The sequence below is a fragment of the Onychostruthus taczanowskii genome, unplaced genomic scaffold, assembly GCF_017590055.1.
Source record: "Onychostruthus taczanowskii isolate IOZ18803 unplaced genomic scaffold, ASM1759005v1 scaffold4, whole genome shotgun sequence".
In the NCBI taxonomy this organism is placed as follows: domain Eukaryota; kingdom Metazoa; phylum Chordata; class Aves; order Passeriformes; family Passeridae; genus Onychostruthus; species Onychostruthus taczanowskii.
This window is the reverse complement of record NW_024501459.1, coordinates 21,887,596-21,906,179: the sequence shown is the minus strand read 5'-3', so window position 1 is coordinate 21,906,179 and position 18,584 is coordinate 21,887,596. Positions and strand designations below refer to the sequence as shown.

The 18,584-nt window shown below is 40.8% G+C and overlaps 1 protein-coding gene across 1 annotated transcript in view; it reads right to left on the bottom strand.

Annotated features, from left to right (window-relative positions):
* GRHL2 (grainyhead like transcription factor 2) overlaps window positions 1-18,584 on the bottom strand; it is a 51,983-nt gene that overhangs the window by 11,437 nt on the left and 21,962 nt on the right. The window contains exons 8-13 of the mRNA XM_041412548.1: window positions 18,370-18,464; window positions 9,494-9,652; window positions 3,917-4,004; window positions 3,691-3,830; window positions 1,656-1,687; window positions 447-541 (exon numbers count right to left, since the gene is read on the bottom strand). Coding sequence (XP_041268482.1) covers window positions 447-541; window positions 1,656-1,687; window positions 3,691-3,830; window positions 3,917-4,004; window positions 9,494-9,652; window positions 18,370-18,464 — 609 coding nt within the window. The remainder of the gene's footprint in view (window positions 1-446; window positions 542-1,655; window positions 1,688-3,690; window positions 3,831-3,916; window positions 4,005-9,493; window positions 9,653-18,369; window positions 18,465-18,584) is intronic.

Genomic DNA, 18,584 nt, shown 5'->3' with positions numbered 1-18,584 from the left:
CTGATTTTATTCTACCCAATCTAAGTCTGCAGCCAGCAGGAGCTTGCCTGTTTAATGTCTCTGTATTTGACCCAATGCATCTTGCATATTTGCTTGTGATTTCAGATAGAACAGAAAAGATGAGCAAAAATTAAACAGATTTGTTACTGGAACTTTCATAAACTTTGTAGCTTGGCCAAGAGCCAAGAAACTTTCTTAGTTTTTTCTACACACTTGTGTCCTGATGCCTTCTTGAGAAAGCACAGTCCTTTTTTTTTCTTTAAGTAATTTTTAGCATTTGTTAAAATGCCTCCTTATAGACTGCAGATGCAAAGATCTCTTCTCCCATCTACCCCTATTTGCACTAGCATTCTACAACTGACTTTGTCCAAACCACACCTGCCCTTCCCAGCTTGAGGGTTTGAGTCCCACAGAATGATTTTTAACTGCTAAGAATTGATTGTTACCTCTTTTCAGACCTTCTTCTTTGATTTGTTTCAAAGGGGAAGGACCAAACTCTTCCTCCACAGGCCGGAACATCCTTTTGACCAGGACACTGCTACTAGAATACACAAAACAGGGACCATGTCACAATAAAACTGTGCCCACAGCAGAAGAGGAGACAACAGCAACAGTCATGACTCACTTTGTACTCTGGCAAAAACACCCACTAGCTATTCAAGTAGCCCCAAAAGCAGAAACTGCAAGGATTTAGCTTTTGATGCTTATCTGAACTATCCAGGCCTCTTAAATTGCCGAGACTGACTGGCTGGGACAGGTGACAGGAAAATATGTTCCGATGTTACACACTAATTTGAAAACCCCAAAGGCCCTCAACTGTTTAAATATTGAGGGAAGGGGGGTGGTTATTGCTTGATGCAATACACCCCTGTGTTTCTCAAATTCCACTGGAAGCCTTATGAAGATCATTAGTTTCAAAAATAAATAAAAAGGGCCTCATGTTTTCAAATCAGTGTTGACTGCAGGTGCTTGGCCACTCCCTGGCACAGGTCACTAGATTTGCAGATTTATGGGAGTGTAGTTATGTTAGTCCAGAATCTCAGACTTCAGGGTGTTCACCTGGGGATTCAGGCAACTTGCAAAAGTATGGGACTGGCACACAGTGTGGGCTGAAGTTCAGCAGCCCATATTAAAACCCTTATTTCATGGCACCTCTAAGTATTAGAGGGACTTTCATCAGTTCTTCCAGTCCCTCCAAAGTCAGATAGGGATAGGAGGTACTCCCATTTCCAACCTTTGTCCTTCCCAGGTTCTCTCTTCTCTTTCTGCCTTTCTCTTCTGGCACTTGGCCATTCTCTCTGCAGTTCCTGTATTTGTTGCCTGCACATGTATGCACTGCTAAAGAGCTTTCAGGAATGCAGTGAAGTTCAGTGCTTCAACAAAAAATTCCAGTTTTTTTAATTATTTGAAAACTCTCATGCCTACATAGATGGCACTTCATTGTCAAATATATTGTCCTCTCCCTGTACAAAACCTTAGGACTCTTTTACTTGGAAATGTATTAAAATACAGACATAAAAAGCAAGCAGTTTACATGGAAGAACATGAGGGAAGGGGAAGAAAGGAGTCAGTTTTATCTGATTTCGTATTTTGTATCAACTTTCTTTGAGTTTAAACTGTTAACTGCAAAGCTTGTGAAACAATAAATATCTTACCCTTCTCTCTCGTCATCTGTATTATAGTAAACCTAGAAGGATGGAAATAAAAACCAATTATTCCCAAAACTCAGGCACTTGCTTAACAGAATAACTTCAAAAGAGAGAAAAGACAACAAGTGTTTTGCAGTTTGTCATATGTTAAAAATACTTTTCCTCCTAAAAAGCACAAACACCTCTAGTTCTAACTGTTATCTGGAAGAAGCATGGCTTAGAGAAACTGCTGTTGAATACCATCTACTGGAAATACATCAAAGTTTATTTGAGAGACATTACCCTCTTCCCTGCTTTATATCATTTTCCCAATTATTTTACAATCCTCTAAACCAGATTGCTACTCACCTAAATAAACCCTAATACAGTTTAAGCCACAACACTCAAAAGCTTTTGTATGTATTTAATACTGTCTGAAAATCTAATTAAACTATAAAGAACAAGATTAAACTTCAGGCCTAATGGAAATGCAATTACTAAAGGTACAGCTGAACATTTGTTGCACAGGCTGTGGGCAGAAGCCCAAGTCCAGTTTTGTGTAAATCCACGTAGCTCAGAGTCACCAGGACCGAATTTACAACAGCAGCAAATGCAGATGACAGTAGCAGGGGAGGTATAAAATCACAGTCTCTTGTCCAACACTTTACAGAACAGTCAGCCAAACTCCTCACAACATTCCCACACTGCAGGTCTGCACCAACAAGTGCACCAGCCCTGCAGCTGCTGAGCTGCGGTGCAAGCGCAGGCTGGGGGCACAGGGCACCGCAGCTGCTCCTGCTGGGCAGGGCAGGGCATCCCAGGCAGGCCTCCAGCACTGGGGCTGGCAAGACACTCAGAGCACACTCAGCTCTCACTGGGAGCCTTCACTTCTGAAACTGTGCAATGAAAATAGCTCAGAGGTGTGTGTGTGCAAAGCTGAGGGCTGTAACTATGGGTTACAGCAATAAAAAACATGGCTGAACACTGCCTGAGAGCTAGGAAAAGGGGATATCTTCCAGTCAGTTTAGAAAATTATTTACAGGATTATATATACTAAGGAATGTTTCCACCACCTCCTGTTTTGAAACAAATCCACATTTTGGTTTGAAAGCCATGAGGACAGAAGGTACCCAGCACTGATATGTGAGTGGGTGGCTTTCCAGTTTGGGAGAGTAAGCCCGTGACAGCTGTGATTACAACGTCCGTGCTCTTTGTGCTTTGCTCAACCACAATTCTCACTGCTTCAAAATAATTGACAATTCCAACACTCAGTTTCATTTAATCTTTGTCATTTTAGTATTTTCCAGCAAGATGCATATTAAATTTCCTCATCAACTATTTGTCTTTATAAACATATGCATAAATGTTTCATTCTACTCCCTGAGATGTTAATAACATGTTCATAGTAACAAAGTTGTCAGAGCTGACCCTCCAGTTCAGGTTTTCACCCAGCAGGTGATAAACTAGAAAAGAGCTAAGTCAGGAAAGACTTCCTCATGTTTACTAATGATAATAACTGCCAATACTGAGTATTAACATTAGTATGATGGAGTTTTACTTGGAAGAGTGAAAATATTTTTTTCAAGAAATTTCTACATCTCTAGGTGATGCCGACAGAAAATGGGTAGTGGTGTTTAGTGACCCTACTCTTGATCTTTCTACACGGATAAGAGCTTGGTCTTTGTTTTCAGCTCTGACAGGGAGGGGGATCTCTGCTACCACAAGGTGGCACTTCATTTCACCAAGCCAAAGAGTGCACTCAAAACCAGATTGTGTTTCAGTCACAAATCAGCCTTATACTTGAAAGCAAAAGAATGACAGAACTGTAACAAAACCAAACTAGTCAGTTGTCAAAGAAGTATAAACTCCTTCGAACCCAGAACTCAGAAAGGTACTTGTCTCTTGTAAGGTCCTCTATAAGTGATGTGCAAAAACTGCATTTACCAAAATGAGAGCTGAAACAAGTGGCCCCCAGGAACAGTTATTTATCTCCCTAAAACCTGCCCCAGAGCAGAGGCAGCCAGGTGGCAAGTGGGCACCTGCTCATCTCATCATTTCCTACCTGTCCAGTTCTTTGTAGGTTTCCGAAGTGAACATCCGGTATGAAGAGAACAGGCTGGGAATCCAGGTCAGCCATTGTTTTGAAGAAGGTGATATCACTCTTTTTCTGCAGAGGGAGTGCACTCAACTTCCCTTCAGCTGCTAGGTGGATCACAAAGCACAGGGTTGTGAAAGAAGACATGTTAAGCCTGATTTAGCCCCAGAGCAGAAAGGCCCACTTCACTCACCATTATTACACGAGGTTTGGGATGCCTGGCCTTTGCCTTTCTTCCTGTTCTGCTTTCTCTCTTCATCTCGGATTTTCCTTTCTGCTCCCTGATACAAAAAAGACAATCCACAGGTATTATCCAAAGAGGAACCACCATGAGCACTGTACTCTGCAATGCCTGGAACTACAGCATCAGACACACAGAAATGCTGAAAGAGAAACTGGTCATTTCATTGAAGACAGTTCTGTCCAGTCTGTTGGGAAGGGTACCAGGCTTTGCAGGATCACCTGTGCCTGAGACTCAGCTGGCACATCCAGTAGCTCCCAGGACTGCAGACAGCAAGGAGAGCAAATCCACATGTTGGTTTGGAGGAGCCAGGACAGGCAGTATGCAGTCCGTAGCAGGACTGATGCCAGCACAGCTTGTGCAAAGGGCATTCCAAGCCCAGTGTCTGTGCAATGGACAGAGTGCTCAGGCCAAATATTTTGTGTATGTAATAAATAAAACATAAAACACCTGCAGGATTGCTATCATTTTACATAATGTCTGTGCTGAGGTCTTCCCTAAACTCTCCTCCACCCACTTTGTCTGGGGGTAGCATTGCTGCACTGTAGCCAGCTGTGCAGAGCCTTTGAGAACTGACAGCCCAAAAAGGCTGTGCTGACAGCTTGCCAACATTGCAAGGGTTCTTACAGAAAAATACAGGCATTTCAAACTGGGAGAAGCTCTCCAGAAATAGGAAAGCAATGTAGCACTGCCCTATTAGGCACCAGGAACTCCTGGGAAGTTGCAGGCTTCTGTTATGTAAATACACTCTCAACAAGTTTAAAAAATAAAACTTGTTATTGACATAAAAAGCAGCAACACCTCCTCTGAAGTTCTCCTAATTTACTTTAAAAATAATACCAATCACATTGTGAAGGGTAATGAAGATCCATATGCTCTCAGACAGTTGGCATGCAAGATTACAGATTTTTTTTCCAAATTAAAATTAGAAGTTTCTTGAATAGAAGGGGAGAGGAGGGAGGTAAGAAAAGCAAAAAAACACCCACTCAAGATGGCAAAATTCACACATGAGTCAATGAACCAAGTTTAGAAAGAGTGCAAGGAAAGATGTACTCCTGGCTGTGATCTATCAGTAGATTTCCAGAGGCTGAAAGAGCTGGAGGAAGAAATAGCTCTTTAGGAAAACATGAATGTGTCAAACAGAAACACTGCCTCCAAATCAGATCCCAGTCGAGCTGTCACTCACCAACCTCAACCACAGAAGCCAAGAGATTCAGAGTTGTGCACTCACCAAAATTTTAAGTGGCCTTTAAAGCCACCTGTTCTTTCTAAGAAAGGAGCAAAAATACACATCCTAGCCACTGTTCCACAAAAAGCACATCCTGAGAAACCTGTGCTGCACAAAGGGCTCTGCCAGGTGACCACAGCCCTGCCTACCACTCAGTGCTGCCACTCTGCTGCTCACAAGGAATGGGATGAACCACCAAAGTATTTCATACACAGCAGCAAGAGTGAGCTTCCTCTCAGGAAAGCAGAAACTGAGGAGGATTCAGCCTTTTATGCATAATAAAAAATACATGTTTTACTGATTTTCTGTAATATTCCTTGTAACCATGAACTTGGTGACACTTTCACAGCTTTCTCTTCATTCATTCAAGGCAACACACCGCAAGATCTCTGGGGTGCAGGCAATCCCTGAGCTGGGCAGTCATTCCCATCCACCAGTGTTTATTTGTGCCACAGCCACTTCACAAAGTGGCACCTGCAATACCCACAAAATTACCTACTAGCCCTTTGAGCTTGGAGCAGCCCACATGGCACACGGCAGGGGCCAGTCAAGCCTATAGGATGAGACCACAAAATTATTTTTGCATATTAGAGCATTTCTGCTGCATAGTTTTGACAGCTGAGCCATGTGACACATACCTAATAAACCACAGTTTGCACATCTCTTCAGGACAGAAGAAATTACCCTCCTACTGGGGACTCTAAACTATGCTGTGACCAGTGAAATAATGAAAGGAGTTCTTAATTTTTTCATTGATATCTGGGCTTTGTATAAATGCAAGGAGTACTTCTGCTATTAATCATTAACAAAATGCAGCCTTCAAATTTCAGGTGATTCAAAGTATTTTCTTCCTAATCCTTCAACTCATTTAAACGTAAGTCTTGCACCACTCTGATGCTCATGTGTACTCTTGCTTCTAGTTCCAGGCTAAAGCGTTCCAAATCTCGTTGGGCAGGCACACAGACATAGGCTGATGTAAATGTGCCTGCCCAATGAGATGTGGAATGCTTCAGCCTGGAACTAGAAGCTCTCTCCAAAGCTGAAGATTAATAGGCAAATAGAGTTGCTTAATACTCTATGATAGTCCATTTTCTCTGTGATGTTCCACACCAAAAACAAGGATGTGACAACTGCACATATTTCAAAAAACATGTATTTTTTAATGTTAAACAAATTTGGATGAATTCATTTTATTTTGGATCAATGTTATGGTATTTGCCAAGTCAAGTTCTGTTTCTTTTCAGCAAAGATAATCACATATAGAAAATCAAGTAGCTCTGAAGTCCCAGTTCTTTCATACACAGTGGCTAAAGCACTGTGCAATATATAAATATAAATAGGCCTGGTAGCAAGTTTCCCTGACAACCTACTTAAGGGATAAAAATTAGATATTCTTATAATGCAGCATCAGTGATCTGCACTGATGACTGCAAGGCAGAGAATTACCACTGACAAAACAAGATGTGGACTGTAACAAATGCTTTGAAGATTGCTTACTGAAAAACAAACATGGACAAAAGATTGGATGACAAATAGGGAGTATAGACTCAAATAAGGAGTATGGTAAAGTTAGATTTGTTAAGTAACATTTACAGCCTTTGCAGCATTTATCTCCATACATTTATGTCACAAAGCACATACTGGATGAGTTGGTGTTGCTCTCTAGCTTATATGTAAACTAATATTAAAATCAAGGAATTGCCAGAATAAATACTGATATATACATAATATGTACCACTTACTAAATGCAGTTTTATTTCTTTAAAGATATCTCTTTCCACAACAGCTATGCTGTGTTGCAGCTACAAGACATTAATTTGTCAGTGAATGTTCTTAAAAACTGGACACCTCCACCTGTGATTTATCCAAGTGAATATACAAATACACTCACTGGTCCTAAAGAGGCACCACCACTACAGAAAGAAACATTTTTAATAACACCTCAGGCACAGAAACATTTTTTCTTCCATGTACCAGAATGAGAAACATTTCATACTTAGGGAGAAGGAATTTACTGTGCAGTTCCACTAGGCCAGGTGATTGTAATAAATCAGGTACTTTTGTCATCAGCTTCTCTTTGAGGCTGTCAGACTGGGCATAACAGTGCAGTTCACACTTTCAGAATATATAAAGATCATTACATGACTGCTGGGTGGTTTTTTTATGTTCCTATAGTACCTCTTCAATTCATCATGACAAGGAGGTGGGCAATAAATAAGTCTCAGCTTCATGGCCTTTCCCAAGGAGGCAGCAAGCTTTGTCCATGTCACTGGGGGGAGAGCCACAGGCTAGCAAGAGAAACTGAACCATTTAGCACCACCTTAACCAGAGCCAGGGGTTTATTTTGACACCTTGGAAAGATGAGGATACCCAGCCACACCAGCTACCTTCCTCTGAGCACAATGAATTTTCCCAGTGCCACCAGCAAGGGGAAATTCTCCAAATATTTATTTACTTCCAAAAGCCCTGTGACAAAGGGATGTTGGTAAAGATCTGACATCATAAGTTTGGGGAGAAGCAAGAATTTGTCTCTTACCAAGTGCCAATTAGCACAAACTGTCATGTGCATTGACCTCGATAATTTTCATTTGCTCAAGTCACTTTCACACCCACATTAACTTAAAAAGCTCCACATGTGTGTATACATTTATATTAAACACACATATAGCCTATTATCAATACCCTTGAGCCCTTCAGTTCCCATTTCCAATACATTTTTGATGTGTATAACACTTTAACTACCCCTGTGATCTTTCCTTCTACTTTGAGACAGTTTTGATTAATAGACTCAACATTCATTTCCTGCTTTTCGGTCTGGCTATTTGAAGCTCCAATTAAGCCAACAGATGCAATGAACATGTATTATTCAAATTCTCCACCAGCTGTATCTAGAGGTCACCCTTGATGAGTTTGTGCTCTGAATTGCCTTCCTTTTTTTAAAATAATTCAAATTTTTCTAATTGCTCTTCAGAAACAGGTAGATGAAAACTACTTGTTACTTTGATATTTACTGAGCTTTTAAGATCCAGCTGTAGCTTCAAATCTCTCAATATCTGACATTCAAAGTTACAATTAAAAGCATAGCATTTTGGCTGTAAGAAGACGTTAGTGCATACATTTACATTCATTACTTCCAAAGATTTTCCTCCACTAACACAACTGACTGATTAGCCCTCAAGATGTCGTTGTCAAAACAGCAACAAGGGAATGAACTGAAAAGGGGGAAGGAGCAGCAACATAGAGACCTGAAACAGTTGAACTCTTACCCTTTCCATTAAAAAGTTAATGTTATGTTTTGCCTGGGGCATGGCCTTTTGTCTTTCTATTCCCACTTGTAGGATGGCAAGACTAATTTGGATAAATTTCCAAGTCACTTAAATAGATGTAGGCTCCTGAATCCCAGAACCTTGACTAGAATCCAGGCATCAGCTCCCCTATGAAAGATATTTCTCAGCATGGAGAAAGTAATCAGCTGGCAGATGCTAAACACAGCTGAAAAGTGGTTGCACTCTCTATGAAGAATCATCACTGACATTTCTGAGCAGCTGTTTCTGCCTGGTGATATACACTGCTGACCATGACACTGTCTAATTCATTCAGGCATGACCTATGTCTGGGCACTGAAACATCTTACTAGTCTCCACAGAGGAGCAGTCATACCTACAGCAAAAACCCAAAATTTTGCTAAGGAGGGTGTGAACACACACAAAAAATAGTTACTGAATTACAAAATGGGAATGGCTAAGGAACATCAGGGTCCTTAGCCATCAGGGAATGGCTAAGGACATCAGCTGTGTCACTGGAATTTGCTGGTTTTCACTGCATCATAAAAGGGAGCCTAGCAGATTCTCACTGAAAAGTGCATTTTTTTCTGTCAGAGAAACTGACATGAAGTTTACCTGCTATCTATCCTGGCTGTCAGTTAGAAGGGATGACATCAGCAGACTGCCACTTATGTGAGTGAGCCTGTGATCAGCACTGACCCTCCAAACAGAGATATATTAGCATTTGCACTTTCTATTATTTTTTTGACATTCCATAATCATGACCTATAACATGCTGTCCTTAAACAGTCCAACTATTGCTTACAAGCTGAGGAATCAGGGCCAAAAAGACTGCAAAGCAGTAAAATAATTACATTATAATCAGTTTGATTTGTGATACCACACGGACCAAATGCTATGATGAAATACAATTCTTTAAGAAAAGAACCAGCATTTAATTAGGTCTAAAATACAGCAACAATAAACTGTCTAACAAGATTCCTCCTTCATCCATGGTAACTGTTGCTTTGCACTTACCTTGTCACAAAAAACCTTGATCTGGCAGTAGGCTCGGTGGATAGGTTTATTGCTGCGGTTGTTGTAGCTGTAAGTATCGATCTGAATCATCAAAGGAAGCCCTTTTACTCCTTTTTGTGAGGAGAAGTCTGTGCTCAAGCAATTCACTGTGATGAAAATCTGTGTGCCAGAGAGATTACTTTTTAAAATGTGGTGCAAAAAACTAAACTTCCAGAAATACATGACAAGAAATGGGAAAATAAAATAGAAAGGTTTTAATTCAGCTATGATGCACACTCTGGCAATTCACACATTTATTCTCCACTTCTGTCCAGCAAAGACACTCCACCCTGAGAAGAACAAACTTGAAAGCCATATATTGGTGTTTCAGGTTGGATCAGAAGCTCACATTTGACGTGAATCATTTGGTTCTCCCAACTTATCCTACTTTAGTTCACACCAGAGCTCAGAATACACGAACTGGATTCTTTTTGGAAGAGTCAGACCATGAAAGATATATTCCAGGAGTACTCAGATCCTCCAGCTGCTCACAGTTGCTTAATTCATGGGAACTAACTACAGACAATCTGAGATAAAACCTCCTAAAACGTGCCTTATGTGGATGTCAGGTCTTTAGCCCTTACTTGTTCCACTCTACAACCCTGTTCTGCATGTTTGCACTATTTGTTGATACAGATCATCATGCTTCACCCTTTCCAGCTGCCTTAGGTATGGCCTGTTCATCTGACAGCTCATTCAAATTCAGTGGGACAAAGATAAACTGTACTCCTTTTCTTCTATTTTAAACATTTTCTTCACACTCTCATCGACACTACTGCTTTCTCCATCCCATCAATAGATACTCCTGTGTTTCACTTTAAGGGCCCTTCACCGTCTTTCCTCAGTTTTAAAGATGCATCTTAGCCTGTCTTTCAAACTGGGAAGGAATTTTTCAAATATTAAAAAACTACTCCCTTCCTCTTCTCAGAAGTTCTGTTTGTTACACAGCATCCACATAACCTGACTGCATTCAGAGAGTCACAGAGTCGTCTGAGCTGGAAGGGACTCAGAAGCATCATCGAGCCCAGCTCTTAGTGGCCCATCCAGGAATGGAACCCACAACTTCGGCATTAACCTACTGAGTTAGCAAGTCCCCTGCTTGCCTGCTTCAGAAATCCATCCCTTGCTCTCCTTCTACAACACAAACTTACAACCTGATAGCCACTAATCATCTCCCTCTCATTAACTCAATTGGCACCATGGGACAAGGTGTGTGTGATCTGTACAGGACCTGGGAGGAGGGTCTCCCACCAAAAAAGTCTTCCAAGGACTATTCTGATGTAAAGCAAACATTATGAACTGAAATACCACCAACAGCTTTCAGTGAGGATGGCATTCATAAAACTCAAGAGAATAAACTAGACTAAAAATCTAATTTGCAGCCCAATGAGGAATATGTGCATTACATAATAACTTGGGGCAATTGTCTATCAACCTGATTCTACTTTTCACTTGCCCTTAGTTTAAAAAGCAACAACAAAACACCAAAACAAAACAAAACCCCAAAAGTGTGAACCAAGGAAAAGGATTGAGAACACTAGCAGTACATACTCCTGAACCAGGAGGATGTGAAACCTGCTCCAGAAGAATAAGGACACTCAGGAAAGAAGAGATCTCAAACTGGTCTCTCAAACACACCTGATGCACACCTCACTGGGCAGAGGGGAGGGCAGCAGGCCCCCAGGGTCTGGGAGTATTCCTGAAGGAAGAGCATGAAGAACATCCCCCCTCCTTCCCCTCCATTCCACAAACAGGGAAAATAAACCAACAGTGTGAGCAACCAGAATGCAACATCCCTAAGAATGCAACATCCGTAAGAAAGACAGCTGAAAATAAAGAAGGGCTCCAGCAGGGCTGGTGGGGGATACTTTACCCTCCTGGCAGAAGTTAACATTACAGTCAGGGTCTTTATGATGGAGCCAGAGCAGCTTGTTTGCCTGACTGAGCTAATGGCCCCTCCTCTCTGCTTCTGATTGTATCACAGAGCTGCATTTACAAATGAAATAGTTGAACTTTAACTGTGGAGAGAAGAGGGAGGCAGGGAAAGGCCCTAGGTGAAACTCTGATTTTGAAGCTGATAGTGTTATTTCTGTTTCAAATTACAAGTTGATCTCCTCCAGCTCCAAAGATAAGTGTAGACACAGCAAATGCACCTTTGAAAAATGACAGCCTGAATTTTCATTTGCCTTCAGAATCATTTATAGTGTCAGGGCAATGGTTTAAAGTGTGTGAACACACAGTAGTGGAACGAAGTCCAGCATAAAACAGAATCTGGTCTCTCTATATTTTAGCCCATACTTCTACACAGGGAATTTTCTAAAACGTACATTCAAATATGAGAAGACATGCAGGCTTTGCATCTACCTAGCAGTTTGTACTTCTTCCACCCTTCCTGAACACTCAGCTGAGAAGCAAAAAAGATTTTGTCCCACCTTAATCAACTACACACACTGCATCGTTTCTTTCACTGACTCCACAATCACAGAGCAGAGTAGGAACGGCTGGGGAAGACAGACTTCATGGTTTCAAGAGTCCCCATACAGCAATAACAGATTATTCAGCATGAATAATAGATAGATGCTGCAAGACTCAATATCTTGTCCTGACACTGTAATACATCAGGCTCTCTCTGAGGAGCAATGACTGTACATTCATGCACATGACGTGTACTACACTTTCTGTCATATCATTTGCACCTCACAGACAGACACATGGATTCAAATTAACACAGATCATTGACACCGGGGAAATTTTCTGTCTCCATGCAATTTTCTGTTAGCTTTCCTGTAAAGCAACACACCGACTTTGGATTTGGAAAACAAAGGGGTGTACAGAGGGAAAGGGAAGAGGGGGAAGAGGGCACAGGTTCTGTTATTTATTTTAGGGTTTTTCTTCTTTGTATGATTAAAGATTTGCACCAGTGCAGCAGGCTGCTATGGTGAAGAGGACCTGAAGAAACATCTGGACAGTTCCCTTCTCTCTCCCCTGGTCTGCCCAGAAACTACCTCTCTAAAGCAGTGATCTGCTCTGAGCAGCACTGATTTCAGCCATTTGTCCAAACACATCCTGCTTTGCCCTTTGCAACTCTCACCTTCCCTCTCTTTCCAGCTCCTGTTCATAATTCATGTACTCCCACTCTTGATGAGACAAGGGGCAAAACAACTCCATGGGCAGCCACAAAATGGAGCGCTATTCTACTTTTCTTAGAAGATACCCAGATTTAAGATCTCCTTTGCTCTGGTATTTTGCATAATAGAATTAACATGGTTAGAAAGTGTAGAGTTAAGTAGAAATTACAGCAGCAGGAAGAGAAATCACTGTCTCCCTCCCAAGCCCTGTCTACACTTGTCTTTGTACTGTATTAATAAAAGTTAGTATGATTGTACCCAAATTCAGATACAACTTTTTTTTTTTTTTTTTCCCTGTGCAAACTGGATTTTAGCAATGTTTTGCTATCTGGAACACATTGTATAATTGTCATTATAGTGATGTCTTTTTTTTTTCTTTAATGTCAGCATATCTTAGATTAAAGCAATTAATGGCAGAGTTCCACCCATCTAGTCTCCAGCTCAGGCATGCCATTGGCAATTAAATACTAATTTAGAGAAACATTTGGTGCTGAGAAAGTTTCACAAGTGACCCAAGATAAAGACAGCTCTTCTATTTGTTATAGAGCACGTCTAGAAAAAGCACTCTATCTTTTGGGGACTACTCCTCCACGGTGTAGCTGCTGTTACGAGAACTACTGTTTGTTAAATACTGCAGCATAATTAGGGATGTACAAGACACAAACACAGTAAGCTGCCCTAGGGGAAAGCAAGGCTCAGAAGTGCATTTCCCTTTTTATCATTTAATTCAGCTAACATGACTCTTGCTGTGGTCTCACAGCTTATACACTAAAGGTCTGCAGCTAGAAACTTCTAATATTAGCCTTTTATTACTATTTACATTTCTGGCTCCCATTGTCTCAGAAACTGCCAAGGGCAGAAGAGAGGCACAAAATAAGAAACTTAAAGCAATTTCTCTACTGAATACTGGCAATACATAGAACCCTGGTGACGGGTCTCTTAAAAGTCTGCTTTAAAAGGTTCCTCCCTCCAGACCCTAACAACAAAGAGTTAACTGACTTGTCTCTCAAATGACTAACATCAATCCTATCATTCCTCATATACACAGAAAGTGTGGGTTTATAGTTTCTCCTACCAGCCGTTACCTTATAAATCCCACACAAAGGTAAGACCTTTGTTTTATTTCAATACAAATGTCTCCAGCAAATGTTTACACTACTCTTTTGAAGCTTCCTCAACCCACACCACACCCCGGCAACTACATAAAAATGCCATTTGCTTTGAATCCCAGATGCATACTTACCAAGCCATTTGTATACACTGAATTTCAACATTATGTGCTACCACAGGTTAACTCTTCTCTAATATATACACGTGTGTGTGCATGTCTCACATCTATATATACACTCATATATATATATATATATATATATATGCACACTTGCACACACAGACATGGTCTATTAAAGTAGCTGCCAAGTCTAATCCTACATAATTTCTGCTACTAACTCCCCAAAAAGAAGCATCTTTTCCTTCAACCTTTACATTTTTAGAGTAGAGAAGATGTTAATTTCCTTCCTAATTAAATTAAATTTGATGTAACTTGAGAAGGAAATTCACGATTAAGAAAAAAAAAATCTTATACTAGTCAAAGCCTTCCTAAGTATCACTAACAATGTTTAAGAAATATGGATTGCCACAATACAAATTACTGCTAGAGATAGTGCTGCTCTATAAACTTGACTTTACTATTGTACCCACTGGAATTGGAGCTCACTTTGGCCCACAATATCCAAGAACCTAATCCTGCAAATCAGTCACTCTTTGAAAACAGCTTATTACTGTATGAGCCATGCCAAAACTCATTAAATAACTGGAAAGGTTCCCAGAGGCTTCAGCATACTTTGGATTAAAGATCTACATTTCAGTTAAATATAGCAGGGCAGTTATTGCACGCAAGTATACACAACAACTGTTCAGCACACAACTCCTGCACTCACTGAAATCATCTCACTCATCTGCCAGCACCTGCCTGAATAACACAGCCACAAACATGTCTGTTTATTGCATGTCCAAGTAGCAGTGCTTAGCAGAAATCTGCAATCTCTTGATATCACAGAAAACTGTTTGTCTCTTTAAAGTGACATTTTTTGTTAGCAGCTGCTCATTGAAGTAATATCCTTGATTTTAAGGCTAAAAAATACTTTCCATAAAAATATACAATTGTTTCAGAAGTAACACCATCATAGCCAATTTAAATACGCCAAGTGCCTACCAGAGAGAAGTCATATCTCAAGGAGGTAGTATGGCTTATGACAAATATATTATTCATTGTCCAAGAGAATTCTGTCTCTTTAACTATCTTTCTTGCAAACTAACTTCTGCCAGTGCTAACACTGCGAGCAGACAGATGAATGTCTATCAGAAATGAAGCTGAGTCTGTTCAAGAGCCTCCACTAGAACTTTGTCCACTCACCAGATGCTGCAGCAAAATCTTCTATAGGGCAGCAGCAAGGCAACTACATATCTTCTAGCATATTATAAAGACACTTCTAAAAGACAGTTAAAAAGTCAGCCAGTTGTTGTTAATTGTTGTTTGTTTCATAATCTTTAAAAAAGAACTCCTTTAAAAGTACCAAACACAGCATTTGTGTTCAACCAAAGGGAGACAAATAATCACCTTACCCATAAATGTTACATGTATATAATAGAATTAAATATGGGAGGGGAAAAAAGAGGGATTGTACAAAACCGTTCTTCTCTTCCTACCCCCCTGCTCCTTTATAGCAATATTTTTGTCTTAAGAAAGCACTGAGTTTGACATAGCTATGGAGCCTTCCCCTCATTTCCCTGGATCCTGCTCTGAACCACAAGCCCCACAGTGACCTCTAGAAAACAGTCCCAGCAGAAAAGGATGCTGTTCTAGGAAAGGGTAAGGATATGCCAGGACTAACTTTCCTCTGCCAGAAGGCAAGGGAACTGCTGCTGTCAACCAGGCACAGCAGAGAGAACACTAGCAGAGTGGTGTTTCTGACTTTGGTGCTGTTTCCTTAGTTCACAGAAAGCAATAGTGTGATTATTCCACCTCTTGACATGCACTGTACAAGATTCTGTTTCCACTGACTTGTTCTGCCAAGCAGCAGTTGGAAGATGAGGCACCAAGCATGGGGTGAATAGGAGCCAACAGCCCAGTTCCATTGACATTACTGGGAGAACACAGAGAGGCCTCTGCCTGTACCCTCTGGATTCCTGTTTATTCCACTAAGACCCAACACGAGATGCTGCCTTAGCAGCCCTCAGCAGCCTTTCTGGTAGCTGGCAGATTCTGACTGCCACACCCATTCTCTTACACCTTCTTCCTGAAGGGCTGCGAGGGGAAGGCCTGCTCTGTCTGTGTGAGAGAGGAAAAGTCTGACTTCAAATGAGAAGAAATATGGCTTTAAATTAGCTGCCATCCAGGTGGAGTAGGAAAGTGAGAAAACTGATGCTCAAGATAGATCTTCTAAATGTGGGATTTAGTTTCACAGCAGGGAGAGGCAGATTTGGTTAGGTGATTTCTACTACTTCTGTTTCATTTCCCACATCACTCCCCAGTATACTTCCAACAAGAAGTTTTTCTTTGCTTCTTCCAGGGCCAGTAGAGTGCTTCATCACATCCCAACTCAGAGGCCCTGAAAAGAACTGTTGTGTGATAGTCTGACTTGGGGAAAAAAAAGGCTTTTGTGCCTCTGAAGGGGTTAAGTTTTAATCTTGAAATTGTGGTGAAAATGGAAAATAATACTGAACCGAAACAATGGAGGCAGTTGAAAGATCATCATTCAAAAAGCTTAGGAAAAGGGAGTCTGTAATTATGCCTTGAAATTCTTCATCTTCCAAGGATGAGGTAATTGCTGGAGAAAAAACAGCCTTCAGTGACGTGCCTCAGAACCCACAGCTTTCCAACACCTCAGGGCCATCCTATGGGAATCCCCAGACCCAGTGCAACCAGTTATTGTAACACTTTCCAACAGGAGCAAGCATGTACACATACTTGTGTGTGGGGAGGGAAACACTGTAGTGCAGACAAGGTGATAAGCTTTCACGTACAATCTGATTTATACCTGATAGCCAAACACTAAAGCACTTTATGAATCCTCTTTTATCAATATATTTACAGTTCAAGCTCCTAAAAGATCAGATATTTAATACCCCAAAATAAATATGCATAAGCCAATTTGCATTTTAATCACTATTTCCTGCAGAAATACAAGCAGCTTAAATCTCACTCCTAGCACTTTTTTAATCCAGAAGGAGTCTTTATTTTAAAATTTTAGCTTGTTTTGTTTCCAGTGATCATTGCAAAAGTTGTGTTCATAATGTTCTGGCACCCAAGGCAAGAGCCAGGTGAATGGTGTGAGATTAGAAAAAAACGTCCATGGTTAATACTTGACATTAATGGATGTGACTTCCTTGTTCCTAAATCAACACGGGTGCCTTGCTGAGTCTGGCTTGGGGCTGCAAATGCAAATGTCTTAGAGAACTGCCAGCCCTGGAACAAGACTGCCACGTTCTAGCCCTGGTAGTGCTTCTGTAAAGGTCCTCGAAGAAGACTGCTGTGTTGGAGATCCCAAAATGGTATTTGCTTGCAGTGATCACGCACACACAACAGTCGCCTGTTGTGACTACAGAGGACAACCTACTGCTGTATTTTTGAAATGGAAACACATAATAGGGAAATATCTGGGGCGGTGAAAATGTAATCACTGCATGAGTAAATACAGCACCATTAGCAACTGGGACAAGTACAACTCTGTTTATCAAGGCCTGCTTTTAAAAGAGCTGTGTGATTTTCAGAACTATTGTCTTTTCTTTTAAGATGCGCATCAGAGATTAAAATCCCTGTTACTATAAACAGCACCTCCAGTCAGGACAGTCAGTGTTATTGCTACCACTCCGTGTTCAATACAAGTTCTCAGAGGACTCACTCTGAGGATGCAGCCTCTCTAATGCTGGAAATGCAGCGGGCAATTGTGCATGAAGAGGTCTTTGTATTTGAAAGAATCACAGCTCTACTTAAAAACTGGACATTTTGTGTTCAACATGAAAACAGTATCAGGAGTTTGCTGAGCTCAGTGTTTGCTGTTTATTAACTCTACATCCCCAAGAGTACTGCATTACCCCCACTCATTTTACACAGCCTATTTCCCTTGTTTGCTTTCCGGGGGCCAACTTCTTCTTATAATTACCGGCAGTTTTTCATTTCTCCCACACTAGTCCATGCAGTTGAAGCACTCTGACAGCCTTTGTACAACCTTATCTGTAAGAAACTAGTTAAGGTGTTCTGCTGTCCTGGTTTATAGGTCTACTTAAGAGTCACATTCCTGAAGGAAAACCCCATGCCTGAGGGTACTCGACCATTAAAAAAAAAAAAAGTTAAAAAAAAGGCTCAGTCCTCAAAAATACATTAATTCCAAATTGCAAAATGGTCTGTGTAACAATATAAAAAAAAAAATAATGGCACCAACACAAGGGAAGGCATAGTCTAACTTACAGAATATGGATTATGGGAGATGCTTAGAGTGCAGAATGAAACTTGACAACTTGGAGAAAGAAAAGACTCAGCTTGTGTCTTACACCTGGCTTTGCAAATACGAAAATAATCTTTCACTGTTTCTCAGGCTGGGCACCTACCAACAAGCCCTCTTATTGGTCAGAAAGGAGAGAAGTGGAACGGTGCCTAACGATGGATGGTGCTTATAAAGGGATGCCGTCTGCATGGCTTTTCCTCACCTTTGCCTCCTCATTGACATCCCAAGTAAAGGACACAGCATTGAATGCAATTTCTTCAATATTCCCAATGGTATTAAAACTCTCCTTGTAATCAGCTGTAAGAAAAAAAAACAAGAGTCATGAAAAAAATTGAACTGTTTTACAAGTCAGTGATTTTTTGCCTCTTAAGCTGTGTTGTCTAGTGCATCAAAACCACCTCTTGTATTGTTTACAGT